Source organism: Elgaria multicarinata, chromosome 1, assembly GCF_023053635.1.
Source record: "Elgaria multicarinata webbii isolate HBS135686 ecotype San Diego chromosome 1, rElgMul1.1.pri, whole genome shotgun sequence".
In the NCBI taxonomy this organism is placed as follows: Eukaryota; Metazoa; Chordata; class Lepidosauria; order Squamata; family Anguidae; genus Elgaria; species Elgaria multicarinata.
Genome location: NC_086171.1, coordinates 21,424,476 through 21,438,013, shown reverse-complemented (window position 1 = coordinate 21,438,013; position 13,538 = coordinate 21,424,476). Strand labels below are relative to the sequence as shown.

The following is a 13,538-nucleotide window of genomic DNA, read 5'->3' as shown; positions in this document are numbered from 1 at the left end:
GTTCAACATTTATTCCAACTCTCTTGTGAGACATCTGGTAAACTAGTAAAAATAATACATATATAGAAAGAAAAATGTTGTAATTGAATAATAGGCAAATGAGTGAACTGACATTAAAATATGCTTGGCTTTCATGTCTCTGAGCTAAAGTTAACTTTTCATAATGACAGCATCTATTATTTAAGGTTGTTACAGCATGATCATTTTGTTTAAACATGATACCTGGACAAATGTAGCTGAAGAGTTGACTTGATTTACAGGGTTTGCTAATAGCATTTCTGCCAGTCCCAGTAGAATCTGAGTCATCCTATTCACGAAACACTATAGTGAATGAGCCCATTTCATTACCAGTAAGAGTACAATTTAAAGGCTTTGTTGGAACCTCTGAATTGGTTTTGTCCCATCTTGCACTAGGAGAAATGTGCCACTGAAAGAAGGAAAGGTTCGACCACATATTCAGAACACATGTTAACTTGAGTAAAGCAAGCCTCAAGATTAGGGTCATTATACTTTGGTAAACCTGTGAACAAAACACAGGATAGATAAATTATAGAGCCTTTTGCATGCCCCAGAATCATGAGCATCTTAGGCCTTAGCTAGACTTAAGGTTTATCCCGGGATCATTCCGGGGTTGTCCCTGCCTGCTCCCAGGATATCCTGTGTGTCATTTACATGAACAGGGATGACTCCAGGACGATCCCGAGATAAACCTTAGTCTAGCCTAAGGCCTTACAAGGCCAAATAAAAAGTGTGTGTGTGAATCCCCATAGGTTATTTCATTTTGATTTCCAGTGGCATTTAATCACAAGGCATATCAATATAGTTTGACCTATTTATTAATATTCATGAAGTCACGAAGAGTCGGAAGCAACTGAATGAATAAACAACAACATTTATTGATTTATTTTATTTACAAAATTTGTGCACCACTCCATTTCTAAAACATATTCCAGAGTGGTGATCATAAGAATTAAAACACCACAAGATGGAATAGAGCTGTTTTTAGGAGGCCCCAGAAGCAACACAGTGTTGGCATCTCCCTGGAGGTCAGGGAGTTCCACAGCAAGGCGGCCACCATGCTAAAGGCTCTTTTTCTTGTGGATTCCAGTCGGGTCATATGTGGAACCACCAGGAACATGCCCTCTGGTGACTTTAGTGACCGCGCAGGTTGGTAAAGTAGAAAGCGCTCTCTCGGGTATCCTGATCCCAAGTTGTTTAGGACTTTATACACTAGTAACCTGGCCCGGTAGCAAATAGGCAGCCAGTGCAGTTCTCTCAGCAAAGGAGTTACATGCTGAAAAGGGATAGCTCCTGACAACAGCTGAGCTGCTGTGTTGTGCACTAGCTCCGGTTTCTGGCACAGCCTTAAGGGCAGCCCCACATAGAGCACAGTAACCCAGTCTTGAGGTTACTAACACCTGTACGACTGTGGCCAAGCTATCCCTGTCCAGAAGAGGCCGCACTAGCTAGTGGTACAATGCACACTTTGCATGTAGAAATCCCCAAATTCTGGCATTTAAACAATTATAGCTAGCAAAGGCTGGGAAAAACCTGTGTTTGAGGCCTTAGAGAACCAATGCTATTTGGAGTAGATTGTACTGGGCTAGGGAAACCAGTATAATAACTCCATATATTTTATTTATTTATTAAATTTATATACCGCCCCATAGCCAAAGCTCTCTGGGCGGTTTATTTTGAGAGGGGCTGAGGAGGTGGCTCTAGGTGTCACTGAAACAGTGAAGCCTGTTTCTTTTGGAACAGGAGAAAAGACTTCCTATTCTCCCAATCATAATTGCCAAGTGTGAACAGTTCCATTTTGGGATACCATTTACCATAATTGTATGATTTATTTTGACAGCTGAAATCAACAGCTATCCACAAGCACAGCTCAAGAGAAGTTGTGCAAAAATCAACACACAGAAGCCTATCTATGATCCACAGAAGCAAACAGTCATGTGAGTCTGTTTCCAGAAGTTATTTCCAGAAAATTATAACCTGTGATAGGTGAACAAATACATGAAGTCAAACTCCTATAACGGTGGTGTTTTTTACATGTATACACGGAATATGTTTTTACGGTACGTACTATGTTATCCTTTGAGCTAGGATATCTGGGCTTGAAGTCTGAATCATCTAAGGCCTCATTTGCCTTATGTATGTTGCTACTCCAAGAGGAATAAATCCCCTTTATTCTTACTTAAAGTATACATCTGACACGCAATGCAGCAGCCTGATTAATACCAAAAGCTACTGTTCTAACATGACTTGTTCTTGTCTACTTTGCTACAAAACAAGCTAACCAAGCAACCCTATGGTCTCAGCAAGATGGCAGTCAGTTTACGCACATGTAAGGACAGTGGAACTTAGTTGGGATCCTATATAGTCCCCGTGTAAAAGTTGAGGAGAAAACACAAGTGCAAAAAAGTAAACACAAGCAAAATAGAGCAGTCCTGCCAGCCACACCCCCAGCATTCAGGGCAACACTGAAAATTCCCTCCAGTCATGGGAGTGGCCTGCTGACAATGCTCCCACAGGGGAAGCCAATCTGCACATGAAAATGGGGCAGCAACTGATAACGTCTCCTCATCCCACTGCAGGAGCAGGTCCGAAGGTTCACATGGCAGAGCCATTAGTATTATAGCCTGTATTTCCAGCAGACATCCATCCATGGCATGCTTTTTTTCCAGCACTCATCAGCAGCAATAATATAGACCTTATGTATGCTGGAAAGTCTGGTGTGACTTACAGCGGAGTTGCTTTGTATAGAGAAAGTGTGGTAACAAAGCATTTAGTATTGGAGTCGGTAAACACAGGCTAGAGCCAGTTTAAGAGGTTCAAATCAACTTACTTTATTAGTGCTTTCATACACATCATCAGAGAAAGTGATCTAACACTGTTTAACTAGAGGCACTCGCTAAAGCTGGGTGTGCAAGTGTAAGTAAGTGTAAGTAAGTAGAGGCATGAGATATGGTTACTTGCTTCCGCTCTGGAAAGAGCACATGATGCTTGTTGCAAAGGCAAGGACGAAGAAAGAGGAGGAGGAGGGTGTGTGTGAAAGTGAGTGATCAGGAAAAATGAACTGGTCAAGCTTACAGGGCATTGTCTGTAGACCCCTAGTGTCTGGAAGCATGCAGTTGTTCCTATTATCCAACACTGTAGAGGACATATGAAAAGAGGGAGGTTGTTTTCCCCACATACCACACCCTTGGTTATATGACCCAATCAAGCAATAAATAATTGGGGTTAATTTATAAGCAAAAATATTTAAATAAAAGAATTAACTATAAGTCTCCAATTCCTTTTTTTTAAAAAAACATTTCTCTGCCACTGTTAGTTATGCCTAACACATGAGAAGCCCTAGATTATAAACATATGGCAGCCAAGACACCTGAAGGGAAAACAAGATCAGGGGGCTTTCCTTTCCATTCTTTCAGAAGGAAGATGTGGGCCATCACCATGGCATAAGAGCAGCATTTACGATAACAAGCATCTTTGGCTGGGCTACCGAAATGTGTTTTTCATTTGTTCTGAGATGTCTTGTTTCCCTTGGCTTGTGCATCATTTGAATATGTCCCCTGCATGCCTTGCCAAAAGCTATTCAGCATTGGTAACCATTGGAAGCTACTGCCTTGCAGATATCTTCCCATTTCTGAATCCAGCTCTTAAAAACTGCATGACGTTCAGAATGGTAGCAGGTGTTTACCCTCTTGGATTGTCCCCATGCCAAACATAACTTCCTGTATGCCAGACACAGGAGCCTATTGAATAAAGAAAGCTGGCAAGGGCACAGAAGAGCAGTCTGAATCGTACTAGTCATGGCTCCTGGGACTATGGATGGCCAGTCCTTTTCCCACGTTGCCTTCCCTTGCCAGCACTGCAGGAGAGACAAGGGGAAAGAAGTATCATGTTGCTTCTTTTAAGGATCTATTTTAAGGTGTTTTATTCTGTTTTTATTGTATTTTATCTTGTACACCACTCTGAAATTTTGAATGGGGGGCGGTATATAAATATTGTAAATAAATACATAAATAAATAGCAATGATTGCTATTTATAAATAAATACATAAATAAATACATAAATAAATAACAATGATTGCTATTGTACTGGCTCAGGAGTTCAAGATAAGCTTCAGCTCTGACCTTGCACATGCCCATTTCTTTACACCTAACCCTATAGACTGCATGGATAAAGCATGTGGGCATAGGAACAGCTTCTAGTAAATTGTTGGATAGAATCCTAGTACTTTAAGGCAATTCTGTAATAATCTTAGAACGTTTGTATACACATTGACCCCAGACTGTATTTTGTTACCTTATACCTAGTTCTCCAGGTGTGAAGGCTGTGCCAAGTGGAGATGAGGTTCTAGACGATTTTCTCCCAAGTGATTCTGCATTACCTGAAAATGTAATTGGCAATGCACAGCAGACCTTTGTGAGTAGAATTCCAGAACAGCGTATCTTGCAAAAGATACATTTGAAACATCAAATAGAATTATTCAGTCTCTTGCTGCTGCTGCTTCCGCTGCCATCCTATGCACACTGCTCCACACGTGAGATTCCCCTGCTGACATCCCTCCTCTGTCAGTCCCCCTTCTGTTTGTAGAGAGTTTCCCATGATGAGCATGGACTGGGGCAGGATCTACACTACTGCTTTAAAACGGTTTATAACAGTAGTGACAAGTGTTGGGGCCCAGGACACACTTCATATATAGTTTTCAAATCGTTTTCAAAGTGTCATATCCTGCTTGGTGTAGATCTTGGATCAGGGCCCTAAAGTTATATGGGTAATAATGAATGCAGATAATTGTAGAGTTGATTGTAATACTGGGGGCTATGCAGTTCCTCAAATGATTTCTGCAGATTATACCTCCAGTTATGCCATGTTTATTGGCATAGAAATTCATTGGGCATATAGCAGGGGTGTGCAACCTGTAGCCCTCTTAAGGCCTTCTTTGTGCCCCCACCATGGATTCCCTGACTCTCCCCGCCCCACCCCCCACCAATTCTCCACTCCCTCCTCCAGCAACCTGTATCAGAAACTCTGGATATGTGCCCGTGTGCACATATGTGGCTCCCAACCCCCAAGTCAGTACCACATATGGCCCTCATGGGCAAAAACGTTGTGCACCCTTGGTCTCCAGGCATAATCCACAAGTCTTAGACTGGCCATTAACTATATCAAGGCAGATCTTGATGGATCACCAGTCATAGGGTGTCAACATTGGGTGCCTTATCCCAGTGAACCGTAAAGCTGATTCTTTCCCCAAGAAATATAATAGTTTGCAGGTTGTCAGGGTCATTAGGTATGAAAGAAGTCCAATAAGGACTGTAATATTGGCTGTTGTGAGGTAGGTTAAGAAAGTCCAAGAAGCAAAGCTGGTCCCACTTCCTCTCTGGACTGCTATAATCATTCCAGTTTTCCTTTGTCAAGAGGTTCACCTTTCCTAGCTTGTGACCATCCCATACAATCTTGGTGCATCATCTCACTTATACAGATGCCCAATGTTCTGATTATCACTACAAATGTAAAACATTCCTGATTGACGGGTGTGGGCAGAAAATAGAGCTATCCTAATGTTTTGGAAATCAAAACATTGATTTTGTTTGATTGATTCCTGATCACTGTCCATGCTGATAGGGACTTTTATGAGTTGAACTCCAAAACATCTGGAGATCTACATTCTGCCTGCCCTTGCTGTAGAACAACGTTCCCCAACCTGGTGCCTATCAGATGTGTTGGGTTGCAACTCTCAACATGCTCTAAAAAAAGAGAAGTAGGTGGCCCGAAGTTGTTCATGATCAGTTTTCCACAACCCCACAGTCACCTCTGCATATCATATTGCATATCATAACCTGATGCCCTCCAGATATTTGAGATTACAAGTCCCAGCATTCCTGACCATGGGACATTCTGACTTGCAATGATAGGAGTTGTAGTCCAACACCTTTGGAGGGCACCAGGTTGGATAAGGGCTGCTCTAAACAAAAAAAGAGAAGTAGGTGCCCCTAAGTTGTTTGTCATCAGTTTTCCACAACCCCACAGTCACCTCTGCATATCCTATTCTCCATCCTGTCCTCATGGTTTATCTGCTTTGGGAGAATGAGAATTTCACTGGCACTTTCTGCCTCCTTAGGGAAGATGTGGCGTTAAAGCTTGTTGCACCTGCTTTTTGGTGCTTGGTTGAAATCTGTAGAGCCTTGTTGTTTTGTAAACCATTGTTTTTTTGTTTAATGAATTTTGCCAATTAATCATTCAGATTATGATACAGGCTATCCTGACACAACTCCAGAAATCTAAGAGTGAGATTGAAACTTCTCATTTTCTTTAATGTTCTTTTCTTTCATTTTCAGGTACTTGAACATTAACGAAGTGTTCAGATGGGCAATTAGGCTGAAGAAATAGCCTCTATGGAATCATGCCAAGAAGTATTTTATTGTCATTGGTGCTGATTCATTTGTTTAGAAAACTGAACAATCAAACAAATATCTATAAAAACAGCAAAAGAGTTTTTTAAAAATATTGAAGACAATTTGGATGTTTGGGTGTGTAAAATGACATGTGTGACAGTCTGAAGAATGTATAGATTAGAGGAATTTCATCTGTGGTTCTACCTCCTGAACATTGTGACTTTCATGTAGTAGAAGAAGAGGAAAAATTATGACATATAGAAGGCTAAAAGCCACAATAATGGCGTTCTAGTTTCCCGTTTCCAATGTTTAGCCCAATATATGCATACTGGGTGTGCTACGTTTTGTAGCTGGGAACTTGCTGCTGTGTCCAGTATTATGTTTCCTAAATGATTTTTAAAATGTCCTTGACAACTGTGCTTTCTGTTGATTGTCTAACAATGTTCAGTTACACTAGTGTTGAAAAACTAGCAGTGGAACTTTGCATTCTTGTACTGCTAATTCTGCCACTTAGTGCTAAATCAGGAGGACATGTCATAGTACAAAGTTATGTGGTGCTTTGGACAACAGCCCCTGGGGCTTTGCTTATTTGGACTGTACCACTCCTGGCAGCTGTGTACTAGTTTTCCAAGCTGCAAGGGCAGGGGGAATGCATGCAAACTGTTTGGGCCTTGAAAGTGTCAGATGTGCTGAATCAGCACACTTAAATCCTGCTACTGTCCCCCCCCTCCTAATCTGGAGTGTCTTTCATCCTATCCCAAGTAGGCAAGTACATGTGAATTCTGAATGGGCCTCGAGTAGATACAAGAACATGTGGATATTACTTTCAGAATCAAAGGGGTAATACAGTATGAAATGTATACCTGAACCAGTTCTTGACTTTTGTGCCTTCAGTGATTTTGCTGTAATAAGGTTCTGAGGGGTATCTAAAACTTCCAGAAACAGAATAGAAACTTACCATAAATCTGAAAAGAATAAAGTCGATAACATAACATAAAATAAAAACACCTTTGAATAAAATGTATTTTGCCTTTATAATATTTTTTTCTATACGAATCAGATCTACACCTTGAGTCAAATCATTATGATCCCATCATGGTAAAGCTATGTCCCCTCTTGCACATTTATGCCTCATAGGACACAGAATGACATTTGTTGCATATTTTTGGATAGAAACACAGGAAATAACACCATGAAAGCAGTATGTGCATAATGTGCCCCGTTATCAATGCACTTCAATGCCATGATAAAGCAGTAGTGTAGATTTAGCCTACTCTAGTTGGCATCTCATTGTCACTGTTCTCAGTGCTTCCAGAAAAAAATAATTCTAACGGATAATTGCAATATATTCTTTTCTCTCCGCCATGCAGTGCAGGCTCATGCATATTTACTCAGATGTAGGTCCCACTGTGTTCAATGTGGTTTATTCACTGGCAAGTTGATATAGTATTGCAGCCTTAGGGAACAGTCCTATAAATGTCTACTCTGAAACAGTGATGTGGGTTTTCCAGAAAACTTTGAATTGGGTAATTTATTGGACATTTTTTAGTTTGTACTGGAAAATTCTCATTTGCATCAGGAAATCATGACTGATCTAGTTTAGCATGTTTACTAAATACAAAATAAACAACAGAGCTAAAAAAAAGTGCCCCATGTTAATTTTTGGCTAAATACACCACAAGTACATGACAGGAAATATTGGATTAAAGCATATTATTTAGGCCAATAAGTTATCAGTATTGCTGCACTAAGCATCATGTCCAATATTACTATTTCTGTCTTGCATGTGTTTGTCAAGTCTTATTTTCCTCATTACTCAGGTATACTGTTGGCTGTTACCATCTGGTGGTAAAAGATTAGCAAAACAAATGGTGCTGTCTGGAGAAATATGTCTATTTTGTTCATTTTTAAAAGAGGAATAAGGCACTATCTGAAAACCAAATAAAATCCGATTTTTCAAGTTACTGTGATTCAGCACTGGAAAGCCATGCATCAAGTCAGGCTCTATTCCTGACCTTGCCACAGTATAGTATACTGCTTCCTGCACTTTTAAAATCTATTCAGTGCTGAAAGATGCCTTATTCAGCTGCCAACTTGTCCCAGGCCCCTTCCTATTCTTTCCCAGTAAGATTCACTCTACAGCCAATGACTGCTATATCCTTCTTCTTATATTGATTAAAACAATGGGCTTATTAGTGTATGGAACCATTGCAGGAAGTTCATTAAATTGCTAATGTGCTGTATGTTTACTCAGGAGTAAGTGTCATTAAGTTTAATGGGACTTATTGTCTAATAAGACTACTTAATATACTTATTTGGGGTTGCCTTCAGAAGCTTCAGCTGGTGCAGAATGTGCCATCCTGGTTGCTCAGAAGGGTTAGAGACAATCAGAACACATAATACCAATTATGTACCAGTTGCACTGCCAAAGTAAAAATGCTAGTGACCACCTGTGTAGCCTTAGACAACTTGGGACAGGTTATTTGACAGACCACCTGCATCCATGTAAGCCTGTCTGGGCCCTAACATTGGCCATGGAGGCCCATCTCACTTGCTTCTGTAAGATCTATTAGGCTGATGAGCAAGAAAGACAGGACCTTTTCTGTGATGGCTCCATCCTGATGGAATGCTCTGGCATGAGATGTATGTGTGGCTCCCTCACTTTTAAATGGGCCTTAAAGACTCAGCTGTTCCAAGCACATTATTTTTATAAAGTAAATTGTTATTGCTGCAGCTGTTTAAAATGTTTTATATTATCGTTGTTTTAATTAATGTAATAATGCACAGCTGATACACAAAAGGTGAAGCTTTACTGCTTAAAATTTGTGGAGTCTGTTTCCTGGCTTGGATGGTTGTTTCACAGGCTGTCTGAAAGCCTCAATCATATTACATATGCACTTTTAGAAAGATGTAGCTAGCTAGTATCTTATGTTACAGAGAGGCGGGAGACTAACTTTTGCACAAGACATCAGACTCACATTTTACCAAACAGCAAGCAAATTTAACATGATGGGCAATATTGAGTAACTGCCCTGATTTTTTAAATGCAGAGCACATAGTGGGTTGGATCCATGCTTGGTCATACTTAAGGTAGACTTGTTGAAATCAATGGGACTAACTTAAGTTCAGTGAGTGTACTAATATCTGAATCCAACCCACTGTCATAAAGAGTGTCTCTATTTTAGGGGAAATCAAATTGTTTACCTGAGGCTTTTCTGCTTCCTGGTTCTTTGGCATGATTGTTACGGGCTGCATTAAATGAGAGGAGAAGGGCAACAAGGGGTTTGAATTGAATATTTCCCTGTCATTCAGTTCCATTGAGTTCTATTGAGACAGCACCATCTAGTGGTGGAAAATCCTACTGTTTCCTGGCTATTACTACTTTAAAAGTGGTTCTTTTTATTCTGGGATTTCTAGATGATTCTGTGGGAGATGTCTTGCTTGCTGACGATATCAAGAATTTGACCTGAAAACTTCCATGGGTGGCCAATCATGAGTGTGCAATAAATTGCTTGTTTAGAGTAGGGTGACCATATGACCAGATATGTCTGGGGTTTTGATGGCAAATCCGGTAGGGGGAGGGGAAATCCGGGTTTTCCCCCAAAGAGCAGCTCTAATGGGAATTAACAAAAATGCTTATAACTCTGTCATTTTTTAAGATAAACACATGAAACTTGGCACAATGGTAGCTCTTATGAAGGGCTTTAGTCATACCAAATTTGAAACAGATCCGTTCATCCATTGATTTTTTAGGAATTTTTTAAAAATTGAGGTTTTAAAATTATTATTTTTAAAATCGTCATTTTTAAAGATAAAGAGATGAAACTTTGTACCATGATAGGATTTAGGTAGAGGTTTAGCCACACCAAATTTGAAACAGATCTGTTCATCCATTGATTTTTAGGTATTTTTTTAAAAAATGAGGTTTTAAAATTATTATTTTTAAAACTGTCATTTTTAAAGATAAAGAGCTGAAAGTTGGCACCATGATAGCTTTTAGGTAGAGCTTTAGCCATACTAAATTTGAAACAGGTCTGGGGCCAGTAGCAAACCCTTTTAACAACAACAGCAGCTTGCAATGAGTGAAGATACAGTCAGAAGAGATATTTGAGGGAAGGGGAGAATGTAACACACAGAGTAGAGCAAAAGCTTCAAAGTACAGCAAAACCTACAAAAGTAGGAGTGAGTGAAGTTAATTTCAGATACATTGAATCTCTCACTCGTTCTTTATTTCAGTGATTTTAACATTAAGATGCTATGTAGAACAGATTTGTCTTAACTGTGTGCTGTAAAATCAGACATGTGACCAAGGCTATGTTCGGGTGGACACGCCCCCTTGGTGCTGGACACGCCCCCAGCGACCATGTTGTCCTCCTTTTTGGTTTCCAAAATATGGTCACCCTAGTTTAGAGGCACCCAAACACTGTCAGAAAATAATATGTTCCTGATCTTAAAAACTAGTCAACAATGTGAGGACTTCTATGGTGCATGGAAGTCTGCTTCACATAAAGATATGAAGGTTACAGAGGTAGTATCTTGACCAAACTATATTTTTCCACACAAAGAAGGAACTGTAAAGTCACATTTTCAGCCATTCAGAAAAATCAAAACCTTCCTCTATGCAACACATCACAACTGTCTCCAGAGGTATGCTTTTAAGGAGAATACGTGTGACCTAGGTCCTCCAGAAATATAACTACAATTACCTGGAAAAAAATCCCATATTCATCACAAATGAAAAATATGCTGCCACACTAGCAGAAACTAGAGTGTATCAGTGGAAACCCCAAGTTACATGCTCCATGCAATACATAGCTGGACATACTTGGGATGAATTGTATGGAACAAAATTTTGATTATGTGAACCCACTCTGTGCTTTTATATGGAATTTCAAATTCCAACAGAGATGAATGATAGGCACATGAACATTTCCCCTGGGAGACAAGACAGGTGAACTGAAAGCTGAGGATCTATCAAATTCACTCCAATGTCTGATTCATCTTACAACATCTCATTCTGCATTTAGAGAAGGCTGATCAAATACAAATTGGACCTTGAAGTCTTTAGCCATATTGTTCAATATTTTAAAAGGAAAAACTTAGAAATGATTAAATATTGAACCATAGTTTTAAAAGCTATTGGTTGCTTTTGTATACCAAAGATTGGGCAATTTTTTTTTAAAAAAAATATCTCTCTAGAAGCATCTTTATTAAAAGAGCATAATAACTTGGTGCTGGTGGCTTTGTATCAGGAACATGCATGGGATACTTCGTACCAAGAGCACATCATATATAGGCACCCTTGGCTTCACATTTTGGATTGCCTGGAGCCACGTCTGTGCTGTTGTCATCACTGTCCGTTTGGTTGCTTTCCCCCTCCATGGCCAATTGACACCACTTCCCAGAAAGAGGGGGCAAGCAGGGGCATAAACTATGGGGTGGAGGCAATGCCCCCACCAAGTTTTCCCAGAGGGGGCAATGCCCAACCAGGTACATCAGTATGCTCACAGCCTGGCTGGCAGATTCCTCAGTCAGTCTCCAGTTGTCTGTATTTTTTATGTGTTTGGGGGTCAGTCTAATTTACCCCCAGGCAAACCCTGATTCCTCCTCAGCTGCCCAGCAGATCTCTTTGCAAGACAAAAGCCACTCTTTGTATCTACTGGAAGGTCATGACCATTCTTGGTGATCTGCATTCTAGCAGATCACCAAGAATGGTCATGACCTTCCAGTATATGCAGATACTGAGTCGCAGGTGATGATTTATTGTCATATTAAAGGTTGAAAATGAGTGTTGGATCATTTAAATCAGCTGCTAGGTGATGACTTGGATAGCTGTTTTATTCCATCATCAGATGAAATGTCCTTGGGGCACAGCTTAAATCCTACAGATGAGCTATGCCCTGGAATATAGTTAAATCACTGTATATAAAGAAGTGAATGAGCGTTGCGGTTTGTGCTCAAGGTTAAGCTATTCTCAAATGTAATGCTCAATAGTGCATCAATTATTAACTCAGCACACTAATTAAAAGATGGCACATACTCATTGATAAATGTGTGGATTATGTCCCTTAAAAAAAAGTCTTTGTATCAAGCATTATTACAACTACAATTCCTATCTGCGGGAGTGTAGAAATGGACTGACAAAGCAGGACAGGTACCCAAGAAGAATCATTTACTACAGAATAGGCCTATAGAGAAAGTGCTAGAAATGCCAGTTTTCCATTTCCAATTCCCATATAGGACAGGGCTCCTGCATCTTTAAAGGGAATTTCAGCAGGGGTCATTGTTATGCATGCAGCACCTGGTGAAATTCCCTCTTCATCACAACAGTTAAAGCTGCCGGAGCCCTGCCCTCTTTTGTATCTGGTCACTCTAGCATAGCTATACAAAAGAGGGCAGGGCTCCTACAGCTTTAACCATTGTGATGAAGAGGGAATTTCACCAGGTGCTCCATGCATACAAATGACACCTGATGAAATTCCCTTTTCTATGCAACTTTTAAAGATACAGGAACCCTGTCCTCCTTTTCATATGATCATCCTAATCTAGGGCCTCTATAGTCCATCTCAGAATAGGATCTTTCCTCCTCACAGGCCTTAAGTGGAAGGCCTGTCCTAGAGTATCTGTCATATAATACTAGAAACCAGGTGCACCCAATGAAGCTGAATGGTGGGAGATTCAGGACAGACAAAAGGAAATACTTATTCACATAGTGCATAGTTGAACTATGGCATTTTTCTCCCACACGATCTAGTGATGGCCACCAACTTGGATGGCTTTAAAAGAGGATTAGACAAATTCCTGGAGCATAAGGTTACCAATGCTGTTAATCGTGATCGATACACATTACATCCAGCATCAGAGACAGTATGCTTCTGTATACTAGAATGACCATATGAAAAGGAGGACGGGGTTCCTGTATCTTTAAAAGTTGCATAGAAAAGGGGATTTCATCAGGTGTCATTTGTATGCAAGCAGCACCTGGTGAAATTTCCCCTTCATCACAATGGTTAAAGCTGTAGGAGCCCTGCCCTCTTTTGTATAGCTATACTAAAGTGACCAGATACAAAAAGGGCAGGGCTCCTGCAGCTTTAACCTTTGTGATGCATGCATACAAATGACACCTGATG

The 13,538-nt window shown here is 40.2% G+C and overlaps 1 protein-coding gene across 1 annotated transcript in view; it reads left to right on the top strand.

Annotated features, from left to right (window-relative positions):
* LOC134397854 (collagen alpha-6(VI) chain-like) overlaps positions 1-6,777 on the top strand; it is a 56,477-nt gene extending 49,700 nt beyond the window's left edge. Inside the window, exons 35-37 of the mRNA XM_063124843.1 lie at positions 1,859-1,955; positions 4,324-4,432; positions 6,352-6,777. Coding sequence (XP_062980913.1) covers positions 1,859-1,955; positions 4,324-4,432; positions 6,352-6,366 — 221 coding nt within the window. The 3' untranslated portion in view covers positions 6,367-6,777. The remainder of the gene's footprint in view (positions 1-1,858; positions 1,956-4,323; positions 4,433-6,351) is intronic.
* Positions 6,778-13,538: the final 6,761 nt, after the last annotated feature.